Here is a 24,627-nt window from a genome sequence, read left to right as displayed (position 1 = left end):
CAGGGAGTGAAGGGGTACTGGCTAAGTTCACTAGCTTGGTAGCTTGTTGCCTGGGGACGCAGGCGATGTGGGCGGAGTCACCGTCCTCATGACATCATGAAGTAACGGAAATGCAATCCGCGTGTTTCAAAGAGAGTTTCAAAAAACGGGCTGTGTGCACCTCTCCATTTATCACAGGTGAAATGCATGGGACAGTATTTATGTGGCCCCAAGACCTTCCCTATCACACAAAAACAACGAAAACTGCATTTTTCAGGCCATGGGGCCTTTAATCTCTTAAATTTGTTGTTTTTTTCTCAGAATATCACTCCGCTCCCTTGGCTTTCCCTGCAGTTCTCTGCAGAACCCTTTTTAATTTTTTTTTTTTCAGTGAGGAACAATTCACTGAAAGTGGTTCTTGATGGGTAAGTAGGTGGATCTCTGGTCGACCAACAGGTGATGTCATGTGGAGGCGTGTCCTCCTGTAAAAGGGGCGGGGCTAACCTGTTCCAAGATGCTGCAGATCAGCGATGTCTTGCCGCTGCCCACGCTCCCGCAGACGGCCAGCAGGTGTCCCTGCAGAGACAAACACACAGGAAGTTCAGTCTGCGCTCTGCTCGCTGTCGCCCAGGACCCCGGCCCAGGACCCCGGCGGCACCTTGGGCAGCGTGAAGGAGACGTTCCTCAGCGTGGGCGGGGCCTCCGCTCTCCCATCCCGGGACACCAGGTCCTCCTCGGCGCCGGAGCCCGAGGGGCGGGACGGGCCGGTCCAGGACAGCGTGGCGCTGTCCATCACGATGGCCGAGGCACCGCCAGAGCTCCGCTGCAGGTACGGCTCCGGGTTCTGGATCAACATGATTTTCTGTAACAAACACGACACACACACGTCACACACAACACACACACGTCACACACATCACACACAACACACACACCACAATGTTCATGAATTTTCAAAAATTTTCTTTTACCATCATTGATCTGCAAATAAATTATATAAAAAAACTTTTGTGTTTCTTTGTGTTGTTGTGTTTGTTTGTGTTGTTGTGTTGTTGTTTTTCTTTGTGTTGTTGTGTTTCTTTGTGTTGTTGTGTTGTTGTTTTTCTTTGTGTTGTTGTGTTTCTTTGTGTTGTTGTGTTGTTGTGTTTCTTTGTGTTGTTGTGTTTCTTTGTGTTGTTGTGTTTCTTTGTGTTGTGTTTCTTTGTGTTGTGTTTCTTTGTGTTGTTGTGTTGTTGTGTTTCTTTGTGTTGTTGTGTTTCTTTGTGTTGTTGTGTTGTTGTGTTTCTTTGTGTTGTTGTGTTTCTTTGTGTTGTTGTGTTGTTGTGTTTCTTTGTGATGTTGTGCTTTGTTTCTTTGTGTTGTTGTGTTTCTTTGTGTTGTTGTGTTTCTTTGTGTTGTTGTGTTGTTGTGTTTCTTTGTGTTGTTGTGTTTCTTTGTGTTGTTGTGTTGTTGTGTTGTTTGTGTTGTTGTGTTTCTTTGTGATGTTGTGTTTCTTTGTGTTGTGTTGTGTTTCTTTGTGTTGTTGTGTTTCTTTGTGTTGTTGTGTTTCTTTGTGTTGTTGTGTTTGTTTGTGATGTTGTGTTTCTTTGTGATGTTGTGTTTCTTTGTGTTGTTGTGTTTCTTTGTGTTGTTGTGTTTGTTTGTGTTGTTGTGTTTCTTTGTGATGTTGTGTTTCTTTGTGTTGTTGTGTTTCTTTGTGATGTTGTGTTTCTTTGTGTTGTTGTGTTTCTTTGTGATGTTGTGTTTCTTTGTGTTGTTGTGTTTCTTTGTGATGTTGTGTTTCTTTGTGTTGTTGTGTTTCTTTGTGATGTTGTGTTTCTTTGTGTTGTGTTGTTGTGTTTCTTTGTGTTGTTGTGTTTCTTTGTGTTGTTGTGTTGTTGTGTTTGTTTGTGTTGTTGTGTTTCTTTGTGATGTTGCGCTTTGTTTCTTTGTGTTGTTGTGTTGTTGTGTTTGTTTGTGTTGTGTTTGTTTGTGTTGTTGTGTTGTGTTTCTTTGTGTTGTTGTGTTTCTTTGTGTTGTGTTGTGTTTCTTTGTGTTGTTGTGTTGTTGTGTTTGTTTGTGTTGTTGTGTTGTTGTGTTTCTTTGTGATGTTGCGCTTTGTTTCTTTGTGTTGTTGTGTTTCTTTGTGTTGTTGTGTTGTTGTGTTTGTTTGTGTTGTGTTTGTTTGTGTTGTTGTGTTGTGTTTCTTTGTGTTGTTGTGTTTCTTTGTGTTGTTGTGTTGTTGTGTTTCTTTGTGATGTTGTGCTTTGTTTCTTTGTGTTGTTGTGTTTGTTTGTGTTGTTGTGTTTCTTTGTGTTGTTGTGTTTCTTTGTGATGTTGTGTTTCTTTGTGTTGTTGTGTTTCTTTGTGTTGTTGTGTTGTTGTGTTTGTTTGTGTTGTTGTGTTTCTTTGTGTTGTTGTGTTTCTTTGTGATGTTGTGTTTCTTTGTGTTGTTGTGTTGTTGTGTTTGTTTGTGTTGTTGTGTTTCTTTGTGTTGTTGTGTTTCTTTGTGATGTTGTGTTTGTTTGTGTTGTTGTGTTTCTTTGTGTTGTTGTGTTTCTTTGTGATGTTGTGTTTCTTTGTGTTGTTGTGTTTCTTTGTGTTGTTGTGTTGTTGTGTTTGTTTGTGTTGTTGTGTTTCTTTGTGTTGTTGTGTTTCTTTGTGTTGTTGTGTTGTTGTGTTTGTTTGTGTTGTTGTGTTTCTTTGTGATGTTGTGCTTTGTTTCTTTGTGTTGTTGTGTTGTGTTTCTTTGTGTTGTTGTGTTTCTTTGTGTTGTTGTGTTTCTTTGTGTTGTTGTGTTTCTTTGTGTTGTTGTGTTGTTGTGTTTCTTTGTGATGTTGTGCTTTGTTTCTTTGTTGTTGTGTTGTTGTGTTTCTTTGTGATGTTGTGTTTCTTTGTGATGTTGTGCTTTGTTTCTTTGTTGTTGTGTTGTTGTGTTTCTTTGTGTTGTTGTGTTTCTTTGTGATGTTGTGCTTTGTTTCTTTGTTGTTGTGTTGTTGTGTTTCTTTGTGATGTTGTGTTTCTTTGTGATGTTGTGCTTTGTTTCTTTGTGTTGTTGTGATGTTGTGTTTCTTTGTGATGTTGTGCTTTGTTTCTTTGTGTTGTTGTGTTGTTGTGTTTGTTTGTGTTGTTGTGTTGTTGTGTTTGTTTGTGTTGTTGTGTTTGTTTGTGTTGTTGTGTTGTTGTGTTTCTTTGTGTTGTTGTGTTGTTGTGTTTCTTTGTGTTGTTGTGTTGTTGTGTTTCTTTGTGTTGTTGTGTTTGTTTGTGTTGTTGTGTTGTTGTGTTTCTTTGTGTTGCTGTGTTTGTTTGTGTTGTTGTGTTTCTTTGTGTTGCTGTGTTTGTTTGTGTTGTTGTGTTGTTGTGTTTCTTTGTGTTGCTGTGTTTGTTTGTGTTGTTGTGTTGTTGTGTTTGTTTGTGTTGTTGTGTTTGTTTGTGTTGTTGTGTTGTTGTGTTTCTTTGTGTTGCTGTGCTTTGTGACTCGTGACCTCGAGGCGCTCCACGGACACGACGGTCTCGGCCAGACTCCTCATGCAGATGGGCAGCAGGATCAGCACGAACTTCATGGAGTTGAAGATCGTCATGGTGGACAAAGCCTGCAGGAAACACAGAGTGAGGAGGGGCTGGGTCTCAGGTGGGAGCGGCTTGGGGGGGGGGGGGGGGTCTCAGGTGGGAGGGGCTTTTTTAGGAAAATCTAAAAAAAAACGACTTCCTTGTCTCTGCCGGGCCACATGGCGACTTACAGGAAACACAGAGGTGCTTTTTTAGCAATTTGACAGACGTGAACCAAGACAACTCTTATAGACAAAAAAATTAAAATAATTTCATAAACAGCTCGTTCATAATGTAAGATATTATAAGAGATTAAAGGGATATTTCACTCTTAATGTGTGATGTTGGTAAGTGCTGCCGTCACTTCTTTTAGTTTTTCTTGTTTAATGAGAGTTTCTTCGTCGGAGCGGCCGGTGAGTGTTGGAGTGTTGGATCCGGCCGTGGTGCATTGTGGGTGCAGGTTTGCTCACCGTGCTGCTGCTGAGCGGCAGGCCCAGCAGGGTGTGGACGCTGAAGGTCAGGAAGTTGGCGACGAGCGGCACCAGCAGGGTGACGGTGGAGTTCACGCAGTAGGTGAGGGTGAACTTCTCCAGACTCGTGTGCTCGCTGTCCCTGAGCTCTGACAGGCAGCACAGCACACAGTCACCATCAGTGTGAACCAACTTTTATTATACTGACATAAGAATAAAAACAATAGATAACTAACTGAACCTGTACTGTGTGTTCATAATACTAACTAAAATAAACTACAATGACAGAGAAATGGATTTAGGTTTCATCTTTGTCAGTTTATTTTATACCATTCTTTAACATTTTTAATCTTGCCGCTGACAAATACCCTATATTACAAAAAAGACTAAAACCTAATCTTAAAGTAAACTGAAACTGAAAACAAAAAGACAAAATGAAATAAAAATAAAATCTGATGAACAATGTCAAACTGTAACAGCCTTGGAGTGTGTGTGTGTGTGTGTGTGTGCGTGTGTGTGTGTGTGTGTGTGTGTGTGTGTGTGTGTGTGTGCGTGTGTGTGTGTGTGCGTGTGTGTGTGTGTGTGTACCTGTGATCTTCTTCTGGAAGGACTCCTCCCAGGCGAACATCTTGACCAGCCTGATGTAGGTCAGCACCTCACTGGTGGTTCGCACGCGGCTGTCCATGCTGCTCACGGCTCGCCGCGTGAACACGCTGGTCAGCTTGGTGATGCTGAACTGAGGGCGCACACACCCATGACAACATCAGCAACAACAACAACAACAACAACAACATCATAACACTGACGACTGTCAACAACATCAAAACATCTACATCGACCACATCATCAGACTAGGACAGGCTCACAGTTATTTTAGGTGAAGTGCCCCTTTACTAAAGCTGGGAGCCATGTTGTTAATCTGCCGTGTGTGTGTGTGTGTGTGTGTGTGTGATGACTTTTGGGGACACATGCCAGGCTAACTGGGGACGGCTTGTCCAACTGGGGACTTAACCGTGACAACAATGAATGTAAGCCTATGTAATGTCTCCCAAAGTGACAGAAGTCAACGTGTGTATGTGTGTGTGTGTGTGTGTGTGTGTGTGTGTGTGTGTGTGTGAACCTGGATGGGGATGAAGATAAGGTAGGTGAAGAGCCCGATGAGGGCGGTGGGTCCCAGGACGTAGCAGGAGTAGGAAACACAGAGCAGCAGCTGCAGCGGCGAGGACAAAAGCATCCCACTGAAGAGGACCAGCTCAAAGATCCTGTAGCCGTCACTGGTCAGGATGTTCACCACCTGCACACACACACACACACACGCACACACACACACACACATTGCATTAGCATGCTGGCTAACATCAGCCTGAATCAGAAAAACGTCATGGGTCCCTGAGGAGACAGCGGCTCAGCTGCAGCTGCTCACATTCTCAAGAGAACAATTCAGTTATAAGAAAACAGAGAAGAAATAAGAAATATAAAAATATGTTAGAAATTTGTACAAAATAATAGGAGAATTATGTATGAAGTTCTATCAAAAGTATGTGTATGTGTGCATTTTATGACAATATGTGCATTACTCCTACAATACAGGAGGGGAGAGTGGGGTAAGTAGTGCCAGTTTTTACTTAAAGTGCCTTTAAAGCGAGGGGATTACAGTAATGCCTCCAACTAAAATATGCACATATAGTTTAGGATGTTGTGCATCCCTGGGAACAATCACTTTGGATCTTATACAAACTGTTTGAGAAATATAGCTTTTGAAAAAAAAAATTACCCCAAGCCCACCATTTTGAAAAAAAAATGCCTCCCCCAGCTGTTTTGAGCTAACATCATGCTAACTGTATAGACTCATGGTGTAGCTTACTAAAGTACTAAAACCTGTGTGAACTGTTTTCAAAGTTTTCTGTAATTGTTCAAACACAGCAATCAAAAAACCTTGATCACAGAAATTTTACTTTGGAGGGCAAAAAAAATGTTTTTTGAACTGAAATGTGCTTACCTCTCAAGCCATGTGTCTCCCTTCTTTGCAGGATGAGTGAAATGGATGCCTCTTCAAAAATATGTGGTCACATGACCAACTTCTTCTGTGGTTTTCTAGATAACAGGGGTGGCACTACTTGCCCCTTGGCACAAATTACCCCACTCTCCCCTACTACATTGTATTGTGTGTGTGTGTGTGTGTGTGTGTGTGTGTGTGTGTGTGTGTGTGTGTGTGTGTGTGTGTGATTGCAGGGCCCTGCAGTCTCATTTCCCAGTGTGTACCTGGTGGTGTGAGAGCACAGGTACGAGCAGTTCCACAGTTTAAGAAACATCAAGAGGACGTTTGTAGGATCTTTCTGAAGGAGGAGCTTGAGAGGCTCTCTGTCTGTCTGTCTCTCTGTCTGTCTGTCTCTCTGTCTGTCTGTCTCTCTGTCTGTCTCTCTGTCTGTCTGTCTCTCTGTCTGTCTCTCTGTCTGTCTGCCTGTCTGTCTGTCTGCCTGACAGCGCAGCACGTCGGCCAGCTTGGGGTTTACTTGGTGCTGACTGGATTTACTCACTTTAGCTAACGTTAGCGTCCCTAGCAACACGGCCAACACCAACCTAGCTAACGCTAAGGTGCTAGCTAACGTTAGCTAACGCTAACAACAGGCTTTTTAGCCGGTATTTTTAGGGACGCTAACGTTAGCTTTAGCGGACAACAGGCTTTTTTAGCAACAGTCATTTTGATGCCCCGGTCATGGTCGCTCAGCCGCCCGGTGACTCTACAGGAACCTTCCTCCTGCTCGGCCTCTCAGTGGAGACACAGCAGGTGAGGGGGCCGAGCAGGAGGACGCTCCTGTGGCAGCTCCTGCCCCCCAAACACTACCAGGAACATTCTGGTGGAAACTGCTCCAGGGGCCCTGTGGGACCCCCAGGTGGACCCCCAGGTGGACCTCCAGACTCAGAACCTGTCGAGCAGGTGAGGCCGGTTGGGAGTCTCCAGGTGAGGCTTGGTGACTCTGACACACATTATGAAGGAGTGGATGGACGACATGTAAACACTGCAGCTGTGAGAGGAAACACAGGAACAGCCCTTTAACGCCTTGAAGCTCTGTGCTCTGATTGGTCCGTACCTTCCCCGTGGACAGGCCGCTGTGGGAGCGCAGAGACACCATCTTGTTGAAGGCCAGCAGGGAGAAGGCGCCCTTGAGCCGGACGGCGGTGCGCAGGTTCAACGCCCACAGCAACGCCAGCGAGAAGCACCTCAGGAACTCAGACAGGAACAAGGCCACGCTGAGAGCCACGCCCACCGCCAGCGAGGACGAATCAAGACGCTCCACCAAACTGAGGATCTGATGGACCAGGATGGACTGCAGGAGACAGAGACACCTGAACACACCTGAACACACCTGAACACACCTGAACACACTGAACACACCTGAACACACCTGAAGACACCTGAACACACCTGAACACACTGAACACACCTGAACACACCTGAACACACCTGAACACACCTGAGCCTGAACACACCTGAACACACCTGAACACACCTGAACACACTGAACACACTGAACACACCTGAACACACCTGAAGACACCTGAACACACTGAACACACTGAACACACCTGAACACACCTGAAGACACCTGAACACACTGAACACACCTGAACACACCTGAACACACCTGAACACACCTGAACACACTGAACACACCTGAACACACCTGAACACACCTGAACACACTGAGCACACTGAACACACCTGAACACACCTGAACACACCTGAACACACCTGAACACACTGAACACACCTGAACACACTGAACACACCTGAACACACCTGAACACACCTGAACACACCTGAACACACCTGAACACACTGAACACACCTGAACACACCTGAACACACTGAACACACCTGAACACACCTGAACACACTGAGCACACTGAACACACTGAACACACTGAACACACCTGAACACACCTGAACACACCTGAACACACTGAACACACCTGAACACACCTGAACACACCTGAACACACTGAACACACCTGAACACACTGAGCACACCTGAACACACTGAACACACCTGAACACACTGAACACACCTGAGCACACCTGAACACACTGAACACACCTGAACACACTGAACACACTGAACACACCTGAACACACTGAACACACCTGAACACACTGAACACACCTGAAGACACTGAGCACACTGAACACACTGAACACACTGAACACACCTGAACACACCTGACCACACTGAACACACCTGAACACACTGAACACACCTGAACACACCTGAACACACCTGAATAATTTCTGTATCTGTTCTTCCACTGATTTTGTTTGACTGATTTAGTGAAACGTACAAGTGAAAAGTTCATGTCACGTTTTTTCAGTTTTTTTTTGGAAAATTTTATATTTTGTATTAAAAACACAAACATGTAGCAGTATTTTGGGCATCATCTGTAGGAACAGTTTGTGTGTGTTTGTTTACGGCTCACAGAAAATATTTCCTGTTGTTACAGAGTTTATTCAGCAGTAACACGACAGAGCGATGCATTCAGACGCCTCCCACAAACACTCAGACTGTTGCTTGTTTTGCTGCGGGCCCTGGAGGCCCCTGGAGGCCCCTGGAGGCCCCTGGAGGCTCCTGGAGGCTCCTGGAGGCCCCTGGAGGCTCCTGGAGGCTCCTGGAGGCTCCTGGAGGCCCCTGGAGGCTCCTGGAGGCTCATGGAGGCCCCTCAGGGACCCTGAGCATCACTTTTGAAAGTCACTGGCCTGGGGCACCCTTGTAGCTCGTGTGGTAGAGTGCCTGTCCTGTCTCTCTCTCTCCTGCCTGTCCTGTCTCTCTCTCCCCTGCCTGTCCTGTCTCTCTCCTGCCTGTCCTGTCTCTCTCTCTCCTGCCTGTCCTGTCTCTCTCTCTCCTGCCTGTCCTGTCTCTCTCTCCCCTGCCTGTCTTGTAAATATTTTTTCTCTGATAATAGAGTCATAATAATACACTAATAATATAATATAATAATAATATATAATAGAAATAGGTTACAATAACAAATGTTTTTATTTGCATTAGAAATGTGTTGTCTTCAGTTAGAGTAGCATTTGGATGTTAAGTTGCAACAAAAGAATTTTAGGTTGCTAGGCAACGGATCAGTTAGTTATTTTTTTTTGCTCTCTCTCTCGTTTCCTTTTATGTCGTCTGTTTGTTTCCTCATTGTAACTGTTCAGCGTTACTTTTTTATCAGTAAATATCAGCGGCCTGAATGAGAAGCCATGTCATTTTTTAGAAGCTCCAACATTTTTCACAACAGCCTGTCCTGTCTCTCTCTCTCCTGCCTGTCCTGTCTCTCTCTCTCCCCTGCCTGTCCTGTCTCTCTCTCTCCCCTGCCTGTCCTGTCTCTCTCTCTCCCCTGCCTGTCCTGTCTCTCTCTCTCCCCTGCCTGTCCTGTCTCTCTCTCTCCTCGCTGTCCTGTCTCTCTCTCTCCCCTGCCTGTCCTGTCTCTCTCTCTCCCCTGCCTGTCCTGTCTCTCTCTCTCCTCGCTGTCCTGTCTCTCTCTCCCCTGCCTGTCCTGTCTCTCTCTCCTCTGCCTGTCCTCTCTCTCTCTCCTCGCTGTCCTGTCTCTCTCTCTCCCCTGCCTGTCCTGTCTCTCTCTCTCCCCTGCCTGTCCTGTCTCTCTCTCTCCTCGCTGTCCTGTCTCTCTCTCTCCTGCCTGTCCTGTCTCACTCTCTCCTGCCTGTCCTGTCTCTCTCTCCCCTGCCTGTCCTGTCTCTCTCTCTAAAGTAAAAATCCCTCAGAGCAGAGGTGCTGGCCCAGGGCCTCAGATGTGTGGCGCCGCCCTGCTGGTGTGTGAGGAGACTTGCACTGACCGGCCCGATGAACTGTGCCACCAGAGTGACGGCGCTGACCGCCACCGTCAGCAGCAGCCGGCTCCTCTGGGACAGGAACATCACCCGCAGCATCGACGCCCTCTCCAGGCCAACGGTCGCCACCTCGTCCTCCCAGAGTCTCTGCAGCCTTCACACACACACACACACACACACAGTTTAGTGTTCCTTCATGTTCTGTGTGCAGTGAGACAGGAGATGTGAGAGGGTTTTTTCTTCAGACATGTTTCTGCAGGCTTCACTGTCAGATACTATGTTTTATTTTGTTTATTTTCTCTCACAGAAAATGACCTCACTGTGTATTATTATATTCTACACTGTATGTACAGTGGTGGAAAAAAGTTTTGGGACACCTCATGCATTGTGAAATATCGCATTAATAATCACTCTTAGGTCTTAAAGTGCAATTTCTTTTAGTCCAGTCACAGCCAAAATACTAAACAAATCCTAAAAAGCCATTCAAAACTACAAATTGATTGGTTCCATAAAAATACATAAGAAATTTTGAGTATTGGGTCATTTTGGTTCCAGTGAAGGTGGTTCTTTTTATTAAAAGACACAATTTTTGTTGCCCAGCTTGGTGTCTATATAAAGCCAGCACATCTGAAAGTTCTTCAGACACAAAAATGGCTAAAACAAGGAACCTTATTTCATGATAATATTTGAGATTGTGTAAAATTTTAAGGGTGTCCGAAAACTTTTTTCCACGTCTGTATGTTGTTACTGTTGGAGCAGCGTGTGTCTGACCTCTCTGCGTTCGGGTGGGCGGCGTCCTGCGGGGAGATCCTCAGCGAGCTCCAGTCCAGACGCTTCCTGAACATGTCCCACATGATGGGACACATCCAGCTGAAGGTGCTGAAGGACAGGAAGCCGGCGGCGTCCAGAGGGTGGGACCTGCAGGGGGCGCCACACACAGTCAGACCCCCCCAGGACTTCCTCCAAACTCAGATGTGAGCTGATTCAGCAGGATGTGCTGAGTGTTGGGACCGCAGGAAGTGAGCAGGTAGAGCCGACGTGGGTTCACAGCAAATCAGTGTTTCCAGGTGCTTCACGTTACCACGGCAACAGTTGATGTCACAGCGTCAGCAGAGAGCAGAAATCCAACTATACCATAACTTTCACCCTGTCATCTGTAATATTCCTGTAATATTCTTGTAACATTCCTGTAGTATTCCTGTAATATACCTGTAAAGGCCTGTGGTATTCCTGAAATATTCTTGTAGTATTCCTGTAGTATTCCTGTAATATCCCTGTGGTATTCCTGAAATATTCTTGTAGTATTCCTGTAGTATTCCTGTAATATCCCTGTGGTATTCCTGTAATATTCTTGTAGTATTCCTGTAATATTCCTGTAATATCCCTGTGGTATTCCTGTAATATTCCTGTAGTATTCCTGTAGTATTCCTGTAATATTCTTGTAGTATTCCTGTAATATCCCTGTGGTATTCCTGTAATATTCCTGTAGTATTCCTGTAATATTGCTGAGGGGAGTGCGTGCAGCGTCTCTCCCTCAGGTTCTCCTCTGGTTCTCCTCTGGTTCTCCTCTGGTTCTCTTCAGCTTCTCCTCAGGTTCTCCTCAGCTTCTCCTCAGGTTCTCCTCAGGTTCTCCTCGGCCTGTGCAGCTTCACACTGGAACAGAAAATGTCCAGCAGCAGCAGCTGATCTGACCTCTAAGAACTAAATGTTATTGAATGTTTTATTAAATATTAAACGTCTGCCTGAGAGGCTGTGAATCAGCTGCTGATCATTCTGAAATAACTTTATTGACAGCAGATGGTTTGAGTTGGTTGTTGCTGTGACGCCGTGACAGAGATCCACCAACAGCAGCTGCTGCTGACGTCACCGTGGAGGTTTCAATAAAGTTATTCAAACAAACTGCTGACGCCGTGATGTCAGTGAACGCTACAGCTGTTACCATGGCAACAGGAACCACCCAGAAATACTCTCATTTGCCATGAACCAAAGGCCCACGCCGGCTGTACCCGTTCAGTTTCTGTGGTCAGGATGGGACAGGGTGATGGTGGGACAGGGGGACAGGGACAGGGTGATGGTGGGACAGGGGGACAGGGACAGGGTGATGGTGGGACGGGGGACAGGGACAGGGTGATGGTGGGACGGGGGACAGGGACAGGGTGATGGTGGGACAGGGGGACAGGGACAGGGTGATGGTGGGACAGGGGGACAGGGACAGGGTGATGGTGGGACGGGGGGACTCACGGGGTGGCGCTGTGGGACGCTCCGAGGCTCTTCAGCTTCTGGAAGTATCTGCTGGACGGGGGCGGGGGGCGGCTCTCTGTGTGCTCTGGAGCCATGGAGACGTCTCCTCTGTCCAAACTGAAGGGAACAACAGGACAGACAGAGACAGCTCTGACATTCAGGCTCTGACCGCACAACTTAAAATATCACACACACACACACACACACACACACACACACACGCACACACACACACACACACACACACACCCCTTACATCCTGGACTGTTTCAGCTGCAATCGGAGCAGACACACTCACAACAGGATAAAACAACTAGAGAGCAAGACAGAGAATCAGGTGAGAGACAGACAGGCAGACACAGAGAGAGAGACAGAGAGAGAGACAGACGGGGTGTGAGAGAGAGAGAGAGAGATGGTCGAGCGAGTTAGAAAGTGAACGCAGAGAAAGTAGATGCACCCAAAACAGACATTTTGAAAAGATTTTGAGTGCACACGCTCACACTCACTCACACACACACTCACTCACACAGACACACACACACACACACAAACACACACACATAAAATAAGAACATTAATAGGCAATAAAGGGGAAAATGAAATAAAAATTGGAGACAAAAAAACAAGGAAATAAAAGAGGGAGATAGAACAAGATCCAAAGGAAAGAAGGAGCCAAAAACCCGGAGGAGAGGAAGAGGAACGTTTCCAGAGAGGAAGGAAGAACCTGCAAACCCACGGATTCAGTTTGGAGGAACTATTTTCTGACAGGCTCACTCCTCCTCTCCCTGTGGGCTCTGAACAGCCTGCAGCAGTCAGTGGCTCAGTTTGTTTGTTTGTTTGTTTGTTTGTTTGTTTGTTTGTTTGTTTGTTTGTTTGTTTGTTTACAGTTGTGCTGCGGGCCGACAGCGCCTCTGATCTGATCTCAGGTCTGTTTCATCCTGATGCTGCAGGACATAAACTCCAACTGTCAGGAGGAGGAGGAGGAGGAGCTGTTTGATCTCACGTGGCTGCCGCTGTGCCCTTGAGCAACTTTCTGACCCGTCAGCAGCCTGCAGGTCACAGGGCAACAAAAACCATTTCATTTATTTATTTTTATTTTTTCATATTTTTAGGGTAAATTTGTGGTACATTAAAACCAGTAAAAAAGCCCTGCGTTCCAATACTCATACTACCATACTATTTAGTATGCAAAAAAAGAATGAGTATGTCCCAGTACACAGTGTGTCAGATGCAGTATGCCAAGAGTACCAGGATGTTCTACTACATCCACTCAGGTTTCACAGTCTGCATGTCAGCATGCTGCTCTGGCCATTCTGACCCACAATCCTTTGCACAGCGGACGTTATGTCGCACTGACTGAGTTGCGTGTACAAGCCACGCCCACATACGGACGACAACAAAACACACATATCACACAAAACTCGCTCAGGTACAGCAGCAGCGACAGGAAGACAGCAGGTCAGAAATCAGACAGAGGACAGCGCAGTATGAAATAGCACCGCCATTTTGACAACAACATTCAAATGTGGAGCGACGGACGGAGGAGGAAGTGAGCGAGAGGGGCGGAGCTCAGGGAGGACGGATGGAGTGTGTCCCAATAGTATGCATACGCATGCATATTTCATACTACATTGCATACTTTGTAAGGGCAGCTGCAGTACCTACTAAAAGTAAAAAGTATAAGTATGCGATTTGGAACACAGGGCAGTTGTTCTCAAATGGGGGTCCATGTCCCCCTAGGGGTACGTTGGAGTACTGCAGTGGGTACGTGAGGTTTTTAAAAAAATATCAGTCACGCATAATTCCTAAAATAATCAGCCTGTGCTGTAATAAGTTCAATAGAAACTGTAAATGTGAGTTTGATAAATCCTATGTTCACTTCAGTTCTGACCAAACCAATCCAGAAAGTGGATCAGTGGCTGAAGCTGGAAACAAGGAGGAAGAAGAGAAGAAGAAGCAGAAACACAAACAAGAGAATCTGCTCAGCATCAGGTTGTTGGTTCACCCTGATGGAGCTGGACTGACCCTCTGACCACAGGAGGCTCAACTGGTCTGGACCAACTGGACTGGGAAAGATTTCGTTTCCTTACTGGGAACGGTTGGGGAAGCTCTGCTGTAAAGGGTGAGTGTGTTGTGGCTTTCACAGAGTGAATGGTTCTGGTGTAATTCCAGATGATGTTCTCATGACTTTGTTTTACAGTAAGTGGGAACAACAAGCCTGAGCACAGCCAATCAGCTGCTTCACAGTCTGTTAAGCCTTTAGTGCCTGCAGCCTGGGCTCACCGTCCCCTCGGAGCCACGATCATACACTTACAAACACTCATTTAGCAAATGAACAAAACCAGAGCAGGAAAGAAGCTCTTTTAAATAAAATGATACAAAACATCACTCAGATATTAAATTCCCTGCACTTACACACACACAAATCTATATCTACACACACACATACGCACACACACACAAATATGTATATAGGTGTATGTATGGATGCATGTATGCTGACTAACTGACTGTGTATAGTTAGTTATAGTTAGCTGGTTAGTTATGTGTGCAGTGATGTGCTTAATAAATAACTCATCTGCTGGGCTTTGTGCTGCTTTTAAAGAGAAATGAAATGAAATGAAATGAAAAGAAATGAAAAGAAATGAAAAGAAATGAAAAGAAATGAACTTACTGATGATGCTCAGTCTTCAGGCTCAGCTCTGTCCGAGGGTGTGAGTGTGTGTGAGTGTGTGTGAGTGTGTGTGTCTTCTGTCCCCCTGCCGTCACGTTTACTCTCAACAGGTTGAACCAGACCAGCTCTCACCTGATCTGACATACACACACACACACACACACACACACACACACACACACACACACACACACACACACACACACACACACACACACACGTGCAAACACACACACACACATACACACACACAAACAGCTTCAGGCTGTCTTCTAATCCAGGGGTTTTCAAAACGGGGTTCAGGGCCCTCCCAGGGTCCTTGATGGTCGTCCAGGGGGTATTTACCAAGAAACTGCCAACTTAGTTCAAACACCTTCCTCCCTGCCAAGAGGGGGTGGGGGGTGGGGGGGGTGGGGGAGGTAGTCCTGGTCCACCTCCACCTGCAGGAGCTTCTCTGAGCTCCATCCTGAACCCAGAGGCTTTAATATGGAGAACAGCTTCCACTCTTCTGGGAGGCTTTCTGCCAGATGTTGGAGTGTCTGTGGGAGTTTCTGCCAGATGTTGGAGTGTGTCTGTGGGAGTTTCTGCCAGATGTTGGAGTGTCTGTGGGAGTTTGTGCCAGATGTTGGAGTGTCTGTGGGAGTTTGTGCCAGATGTTGGAGTGTCTGTGGGAGTTTGTGCCAGATGTTGGAGTGTGTCTGTGGGAGTTTCTGCCAGATGTTGGAGTGTCTGTGGGAGTTTGTGCCAGATGTTGGAGTGTCTGTGGGAGTTTCTGCCAGATGTTGGAGTGTGTCTGTGGGAGTTTCTGCCAGATGTTGGAGTGTCTGTGGGAGTTTCTGCCACATGTTGGGGGCTCAGTCATGCTGGGACAGGAAAGGGCCTTCCTTCCCCAAACTGGTCCCACAGAGCTGGAAGCAGAGAATTGTCCAAAATGTCCAAATTCTTATTTAATTTCTTTTTTAAAAAAATTGTTAGAAGGTTTAAGAAACACTCTAGTTTCAGATTTTCTGGCAATTATTTGATGGTTCAGGTTTTACAGGGTTAAGGGACGTCCTCTAACCCTAACCCGACTCAGCTGATCTCTGAAGCAGCCCGTCCAAACCTCAGAGAAATCTCCACGTTTTCTTTACTTGAAGTAATCCTCTGCCCCAGGCCTGAGACACAAAACTGGTGGTGTGTCCCGACCGAAACACAGGTCAACCCTCAGTTTACCCGCAAGCTTCCCGCACTTTTTCAAACTCTTGGACAAAAGCTTGACAGACTGGTGAGGCTTGGCGCCGGCTGGCCTTGAAGCAGCTGAGGAAAAAATGATGGCTGCAGCGTTGAGTGGAATAATCAATTAGTGGTTGACTATTAAAGTAACTGCCAACTGTTTTGATAACTGACTAATCAGTTCAGTCATTTTGAAGAAGAAAACTTGCAGATTCTCTGCTTCCAGCTTCTCCAAAGTGAATCTTTTCTGGTTTCATTAGTTCTCTACGGTTGTGGACTATTTATTTTATTTTAATTCATTTTATTTTATTTATTTTTGGACACTACAACACATTTGAGGATGTCGCTTTGTGCTGTGGGAAAATGTAATCAATATTTTATGGACCAAATAAACAACAATTACTCTCCACTGAAGTTGGACTTTCAGTCATTTGTATTGGACTCTGTGTCGCTTGGATTTTTACTTTGTCGAAGCTTGTGTTCTTCCTCTTCAGTTCCTTAATCTCTCTCTCTCTCTCTCTCTCTCTCTCTCTCTCTCTGTGTGTGTGTGTGTGTGTGTGTGTGTGTGTGTGTGTGTGTGTGTGTGTGTTTCAGTGGTGATTAAAGAAGAGGTCCCCCCTGAGCAGCAGGAGTGGACCCCCAGTCTGGACCAGGAGGAGCCAGAGCCCCCACACATTAAAGAGGAACAGGAGGAGCTCTGGACCAATCAGGAGGCAGAGCAGCTGCAGGATCTCACCAAGTTCCCGTTCACTGCTGTCCCTGTGAAGAGTGAGGATGATGAAGAGGAAGCTCAGTGCTCACAGCTTCATGGAGAACAGGACCAGATGAAAACAGAAGCCGATGGAGAGGAAGCAGCTGCTGATGATGGTGATGACAGGACATCAGACTCCTCTGAGGCTCAGACTGAGGACAGTGAAGACTGGGAGGAGACCAGAGAACCTCAGTCAGGTTCAAACACACCAAATCAAATCCATCCCAGTCAAAACACATGTGATGTTGGAGAGAAACCATCCTCCTGCTCTGTGAGCAAGAGGACAGGAGAGAAACTGTGGAGCTGCTCTGTTTGTGGGACAAACTTTCAACGAAAAGGAAACTTGAACAGACACATGATGATGCACAAGGGAGAGAAACCATTCAGCTGCTCAGTCTGTGGGAAACATTTCACATGGAAAAATGACTTAAACACACACATGAGAACCCACACAGGAGAGAAACCATTTAGCTGTCTAGTCTGTGGTAAAAGTTTTATGGAAAAAAAAACACTTCAACATTCACATAAGAATCCACACAGGAGAAAAAACATTTAGCTGCTCAGTTTGTGGTAAAACATTTACACAGAAATGTAACTTAAACATTCACATGAAAGTCCACACAGGAGAGAAACCATTCAGCTGCACAGTCTGTGGTAAACGTTTTATTCAGACAAGTAACCTCAGCAAACACATGAGAGTCCACACAGGAGAGAAAACATTTGGCTGTTCAGACTGTGGGAAAAGTTTTACACAGAAAAGTCACTTAAACAAGCACATGAGAATCCATCCATCAGTCACTGCCAGGTAGCAGCATCTCTCACAGGTAAACATGACATCACAACACCAAGCATTACATCATAATGCCAAACAAAACAACAAACCTTTCAGTAACAATAATTACAGCAATGTCAGAGTACCCACACTCTGTAAGGAAATAATCAGAATAAAATCAATAAAGTAATACAGCTTAAAAATAATGTAGTGCCATTAAAAGCAGCAAATACAGTGAGTGAGAAAATAATTATCGTATAATCAGATATCGTAGCAGAACATGTCCTGGTGTCCTGAGCTGTTTGGTATTTCTTTAAACTTTTTTAAAAAGAGTTTTACTTGTTAACTGTGTCATTTGTTTGATATTTTCATTCCTCTGTAACACAGCAGGACATTGCCTTGCATTCATTTTTGAGACAGGAAGTGGAAAAACAACTTTTTCATAAATGCTTTGTATTGAAGTTGTAGCTGTTTCTGCTCCATTAAAACTGAATGGCACAGAGAATTCTACATTTTAGACAATAAAGTATTTTCTGATAAAACAGAGCAGGGCGATGGTCGTCCTGTTGCTCGTGTTCATCCTCATGATGTTCCAGTCCGGACTGAACTGGACTGACTGGAGTTTGTCCAGATTTTTATTTGAGGCACTTGACTGCACCACTGGACAGTAATCCAAATAAAGGACTACTGCTGGAACAATATGAGATGCGTTGGTGTGGTAAAAATGTTGCACATGATCTCTTAATAACTGCCATACCCCTTCCCAAAGCTGCGACAGTTTTTTAATCTGCTGTCTCATATCACTCCAAGCAGCTTGGTTTCCTTCCTTAACCCTTCAGTTACCCTTCAAAGAAGTTACATCCACGACCCTTCAAGTGGACAAAAATGTCCATTTTCTAGAAAGGGACTAACAAAAGGTCACACGAGGGTGATTTTTGGCAAGAGGGGGTAATTTTGGGTTAAATTTGAAAATCCCAACTTTCAGCATGAAAATCCATTATTTGACCCTGTAATGCATTTTTATCACATCCATGACCCTTTGTGGACAAAAATGTCCACCTGTCATTTATCCAATTTTTATTGTTGCTGTTTGTACTTATTATCCTCAAAATCTTTGAAGTGACTCATATGGAGTTACACTAAGTCACCTTTGACATGGATTTCAAGATTTTAACCCCTTCCAGGCCATTTTGAACACCTGAAAGAGGTGAAAGTGGTGTACCTTACAAATAAAATCAAAATGAGAGTTCAACATGAGAAAAATATTTGATTTACAACAATAAACACAGTTAATTTTGAACAATAACAGTACAGTAGATAGTACAATTTATTTCACCCCTTTTAGTGGTTTTGCTCTCTAATAAAACAGCACCCAGAGGTGTTGTAACTCTGTCTTTGCTGCCTTGCTTGACCAGATCGATCTTGTAAAACAGGTTTTAAATCTCAATGATGCTTATCCGGTTAAATAAAGGATTTGATTTGATTTGATAAGCGGTGAAGACAGAGAACAGTAACGGCCCCAAACAGCTGCCTTGTGGAACACCACACTGTAACTCTTCCACATTTCAAAAACTCCTTCTTCCATTTTCCAAACCTCTTACTGTAAGGGCCGTGGGGGATGCTGGAGTCTGTCCCAGCGCTCACCAGGCGGAAGGCAGGGGGACACCTGGACAGGTCGCTGGTCCATCACAGGGCAGACAGACAGACAGTTTAGCATCTCCAGTTCTCCTGACCTGCAGGAGGAAACTGGAGCTCCTGGCAGAAACCCAGCAGACACAGGAGAACATGCAAGCTCCACATAGGAAGGAGCCGGGCCGGCTGGCTGGCAGGGAATCGAACCAGAGACCTTCTTGGTGTGAGGCGACAGTGCTAACCACTGCATCACCGTGCTGCCGTGTCTGAAAATCTACCATTATTACATAAATATTATTTTCCATTAGACAGAAAAATGCAAATGCAGATGCAAATTTATAACATTTAAGTTAGTCTAAAAATAATGTGTGGTCCAGTACATCAAAAACTTAAATCTACTAACTAAAATCTAGTAACACTCCTCCCACTAAGGTATAATTGACAGTATTGTTGTAATTATAGTAAATTATAGTGTATTATTTTTGCAGTGGAATAACCTTTGCCTGTCCTTCCTGTGTGGAGTTTGCATGTTCTCCTCCAGCTCCAGTTCTCCTGACCTGCAGGTCTCTGGGCTGGAGATGCTAAACTGTGAATCTGTCTGTCTGCCTGTCTGTCTGCCTGTCTGTCTGTCTGTCCTGTGATGGACCGGCGACCTGTCCAGGTGTTTCCCTGCCTTCTGCCCAGTGAGCGCAGGGACAGGCTCCAGCTCCCCTGCCAGCCTTACGAGGATAAGTGGTTTGGAAAACGAATGAATGAATAACCTTTGCCTTCCTCCATGCTGAAGGGAAAACACTTTGATCAGTACTGGTGATGTGGCAAACTGGTCCAGCCAAGCAGCTGGCCACCATTTTCAAACGCCTTCCGTCTGGATTATCAATCCCCCCGCTTTATCAGCATTTATGACTGATAATTGTCGTTCCACTCGTTTTATATTTTTATATCCGCTTTATGTTATGTCCTTATGTCCTTATGGCTTTGGTTAACTCACGTTTCAAAGAGGATATGTTATATGATGTGTTCTGATTCACTGATGATATGTCTCAATTTTTTCATCTTATTGATGCAGGACGTCTGACAGTTTGCAGTGTCATGCAGTCAGGTGTTAGAGTTACCTGTAGCAATAAAAGATTTGGTTTTCTCCTCAGTATTTCATGTGCGGTGGCCGGCTGAGCAGAGTTTGCACATTTAGTTCATCTTATTTCTATATTTCTATACTGTCAACAAAACTGCAGACAAACACAAGAGGGTCAGTGTTCAAACTCCTGACTGCAGTAACATGACAGTCCTGTTGGCAGACGGGATTTGAACTAGCAGTCTTGGATGCCTCAAACAGCTGGTTATTAATGTTGAGGAACCTGAGACAAACCTGCAGCGTAACCATGTGAGCTAACCCTCAGGTGCTGCTGTTCCTCAGCACGTTCTCACACTGCAGTGCTTCACATTCATCTGATTTTTTTTAATGTTTCTGAACCTAAATGAACCCGTTTGAGTCACACTGATTTAAAGTCATGCAGCATTTGGCAGAATCTTATGTTACTCGACCTTACTTGTCTATGCACTGTGTGCTGGAGGACAGGACAAACTGTCTCCATCAGTAATCGATGGGGGAAACATCTCCGAGCATTATTAAATCTGATCACAAACCCAGGGGGTCCAGGGACACGCTGCCACAGATGTTTCCCATTTACAGCAGCTACTGATGTGGCCAGTGTGTCCACAACAGGGTCCAACTGGGCTAAGAAAACTTTGTTAACAACAAGTACCAAAAACCTCAGAAAAATAAGTGCCAAAGTCTTCAATCAGGCATCAGGAAGGATGCACCAGAGTCACGCTTTATTCTCTGTTAAAGATCTTCAACAGGAGTTCACCCAGGAGCTGGAATCCTCTCTTACAACGCTTCATGTACCGTTTAGAGGGCCTTCCCAGCTCTATCAATAGGATTGAGGGATAACCCTCTACAGCTACAAAAGGACCCTGTCTTTCATTTACTTCATTTTATTATTTAACCCTCCTATTCTGTTCATTTTGGGCTAACACTCATGGGGTTCCCGGTCACATGTGACCGGTAACATTGTATTTGATTATAAATCCACTATGATACATATTATCACCTAATGTTGTGTTAGATCTTTTTATCAACTTCTGCTCTTGTGAAAATGACAAGTTTTGAACTTCTATTTGCTATGTATGTGCTGTAGGCCTAATTTACCTGAGATCATACCATTCGTTTTTTAGGGAAAAAAACATTATATAGATATTATTTTGACTATAACAAATACTCTGATGAAACATATTGTAGTATTTATCACAGAGTACTTCATTTCAATGTTTTCCAAGGACACTGTTTTGAAACCATTTCAATTTTCTAAATAGTGGCAAAAAAATAGCATCTTTTGTGTTCCCGTCAGCATTGACCACTATGATTTAGTTAGTCATCCTCATGACATTTTCACATGGAAGGTGACCTGTAAAGCCTCTGCCTCCTGTAAAGCCTGTACTGGCTCCTCCCCTGCTGGTCACTGTTAGGTCAAAGATGTAATCCAGAGCCTCACAGTATTTATCCTATAGCGCCACCTGACAGGTGTTGGCAGTTCCCGTGGTAGGTTCCCGTGGGGGTTGCCATGGAAGCCAAAAAGGGGCAAAGTTGTGAGTATCTGTGTGTGTCTGTGTCCATGTGTGTGTGTGTGTCTGTGTGTGTGTGTGTGTGTGTGTGTGTGTGTGTGTGTGTGTGCCTGCGCAAAGACACCTACATGTTGGGGTGTGGGAAAGAAGTGTGAGAGATACTTTCCCCTGGGTGTTGCCATGGAAGCCAGAAAGGGGTATAAGGTGTGTGCGTGTGTGTGTGTGTGTGTGTGTGTGTGTGTGTGTGTGTGTGTGCCTGCTCAAAGACACCTACATGTTGGGGTGTGGGAAAGAAGTGTGAGAGATACTTTCCCCTGGGTGTTGCCATGGAAGCCAGAAAGGGGTATAAGGTGTGTGTGCGTGTGTGTGTGTGCGTGTGTGTGTGTGTGTGTGTGTGTGTGTGTGTGTGTGTGTGTGTGTTCACACACATCTGTGTCTGCTAAAAGACACCTGCATGTTGGGCTGTGGGAAAGGAGTGTGGGAATGTGTTTAACTCTATTTTATACACTAATTGTAGTCTTACCCATTCATTTCTAATGACCGGTCATTTGTGACCGGGAACACGATGGGTGTATACAAGTTAAATAAAACATTCAAAATTTATAAAAATTCTCCAAATTTATTTTATGTGTTCAGATGGCATGTGTGAACAAAGTCATGGAACCTCAAGACAAACAGATGAAATTAACTGCATTTTTCGGAGAGAAAACTTGTCCTCCGGTCAGATTTGACCGCGAACACGACAGGAGGGTTAAGTGAGCTGACAAAAGCTTAGTATTGTAAGAAGTAAGGCAATATAAGCTAAGGCTTCAGCCTATACCTTTTCGGTCAGTGTTTATTTGTCTGTATCATATATTTGTTTTGGCCATCCAGTACTGAAAGGAAATGAAATACTATTTATTGTTTAAAAATATGTGTATAAGATATTGTCTATTTATATGTGTATTGGATTTCTGCAACTTGAAAATGACCGAAATAAAACATTGACTAATCACACTAATCTGGCCAAGCAAGGCAGCAAAGACAGAGTTACAACATTAAAAAAACATTCCAACAGGCAAAAAACATAACATTCACAACAAAGTTCAAATTATAGGCAAATTATCAGACACAGTTGCATTGTCCAAGAGAACTGTTTTTTTTTCAAAATATTTTTAAATTCTCCTAGCGTGACTAGTCCTGGCAGTCTGAGGTCCTGTAGCTCGTTCCAGGCCGATGGACCAGCAGAACTAAAAGCTCTTTTTCCTAATTCGGTTTGCACTCTGGGGACAACCGGCTGAAGGGCATTTTGGGATCAAAGGGCATGCTGGTCCTGCTTGATGCACAAAACTACGCTTAAGTAAGAGGGTAGCAGCCCAATCACAGCTTTGTGCAAGAGAGAGAGCCATCATGTGAATCTGCATGTGGGAAGAGACGGGCAATTTGAAGTAGCATAAAGAAGGCAATCATGCACTCGATTGCCACATCTGGTGACAAAGTGTAAGGCAGAATTGTACACAGTGTCCAGCCTCCTAAGGTACTGGTCAGGTGCTTGCATGTAGAGTAAATCACCATAATCCAGTAGGGGGAGGGATGTGGTCGAGATCAGGTGACTCCTAACCTGAAGTGAAAAGCAGGACCTGTTTCTAAAAAAGAAACCAAGTTGAAGCATCAGTTTAAAACAAGTTTGTCTATGTGTGACTTAAATGTTAGGTTCTCATCCACTGTGATGCCTAAATACTTGTAGGAGGTGACCCTTTCGATTTCGATCCCTTCGCCAGTCAGTAGTTTGGGAAGATCTGCTAGAAGTCTTTTCCCATTTGAGAAAAGCATAAACTTTGATTTGTCAGCATTTAACACAAGCCTAAGCTGGATAAGGTGGGACTGAACAATATCAAAGCAGCATTTGACAGGTTGTTACAAAGATCACTTGTATAAATGGAGAAAATCAAACAAACCACTCTGAAAACTGAATAAACTTATATCCTCCACTGACAATACACGTCCTATTCCAATAAACAAATGGGAAAAAGATCTCAACATCAACACCGATAACCAATTTTGGAAGAACATCTGCAATAACATCTTCAGTATGTCCAGGAACACCAACATTACACTAATACAATACAGGATTACCCACAGAACACACATTACACAGCACAAAATGCATTTGATGGGATTAACAGATGACTCTCTCCACGCACTAGGGCTCTGTCCACCAATTCAACATATCTGGAAAGAAGTAACCACCACACTGTCCCAATTCATTGGCTGCAACATCCCACTATCTCCCTCCATATGCATACTCGACAATCTAGATTCACTTAATACAATTCAATTCAATTCAAACAACTTTATTAATCCCACAGGGGGAAATTGATTATGAGCAGCAGGTTATCGTGGTAGCAAAAGCACAATAAATAGCACACAATAAATAATTCATAAGCAACAACAGACAATATACAACATCATATGCACACCACACACACTAGGGACTTAGTGTGGAATAAATATGAAGGATAAGAACAGGTGCCTACAGGAGAAAGGGCTACTAAAACATGCACTGATGTGCTTCAGCTATTAAAGAATGAAAAGGGAAACTCCTTACTACTAAACTACTTAAAAGTCTGAGTGCAGAGGGGATGAATGACTTGGAGAAGCGGTTTGTTTTGCACGCAGGCAGGGTGTAGCAGCGTCCTGAAGGCAGCAGAGAGAATCCACCTGTGAGAACATGACTGAGGGAGGCTAAAATAGATTCTGCTTTACGGAGGATCTGCTGGTTGCAGAAAGAACTTAAGTCCCTTAATTTCACTGCGACTATCTTAGAGCAGGACTTCACAATACGGGTCAGGCTGTTTCTGTCTTTAACTGAGAGACCATGAAACCTGCAAATAAAAGAAAAACACAAAAGGCTCTCAATGAATGCTTGGTAAA

At 44.5% G+C, this 24,627-nt stretch overlaps 1 protein-coding gene across 1 annotated transcript in view; it reads right to left on the bottom strand.

Moving 5' to 3' along the window:
• LOC115357271 (multidrug resistance-associated protein 9-like) overlaps positions 1–19,342 on the bottom strand; it is a 34,903-nt gene extending 15,561 nt beyond the window's left edge. Inside the window, exons 1-11 of the mRNA XM_030048690.1 lie at positions 19,062–19,342; positions 12,052–12,168; positions 10,582–10,728; positions 9,817–9,964; positions 7,070–7,306; positions 5,098–5,271; positions 4,566–4,713; positions 3,978–4,126; positions 3,444–3,551; positions 638–841; positions 484–555 (exon numbers count right to left, since the gene is read on the bottom strand). Coding sequence (XP_029904550.1) covers positions 484–555; positions 638–841; positions 3,444–3,551; positions 3,978–4,126; positions 4,566–4,713; positions 5,098–5,271; positions 7,070–7,306; positions 9,817–9,964; positions 10,582–10,728; positions 12,052–12,168; positions 19,062–19,342 — 1,785 coding nt within the window. The remainder of the gene's footprint in view (positions 1–483; positions 556–637; positions 842–3,443; positions 3,552–3,977; positions 4,127–4,565; positions 4,714–5,097; positions 5,272–7,069; positions 7,307–9,816; positions 9,965–10,581; positions 10,729–12,051; positions 12,169–19,061) is intronic.
• Between the last annotated feature and the right edge of the window lie 5,285 nt (positions 19,343–24,627).

Source organism: Myripristis murdjan, chromosome 3 (genome assembly GCF_902150065.1).
Source record: "Myripristis murdjan chromosome 3, fMyrMur1.1, whole genome shotgun sequence".
NCBI classification, from domain to species: Eukaryota; Metazoa; Chordata; class Actinopteri; order Holocentriformes; family Holocentridae; genus Myripristis; species Myripristis murdjan.
The sequence above is the reverse complement of the archived record's forward strand: the minus strand, read 5'-3'. Positions and strand labels throughout refer to the sequence as shown.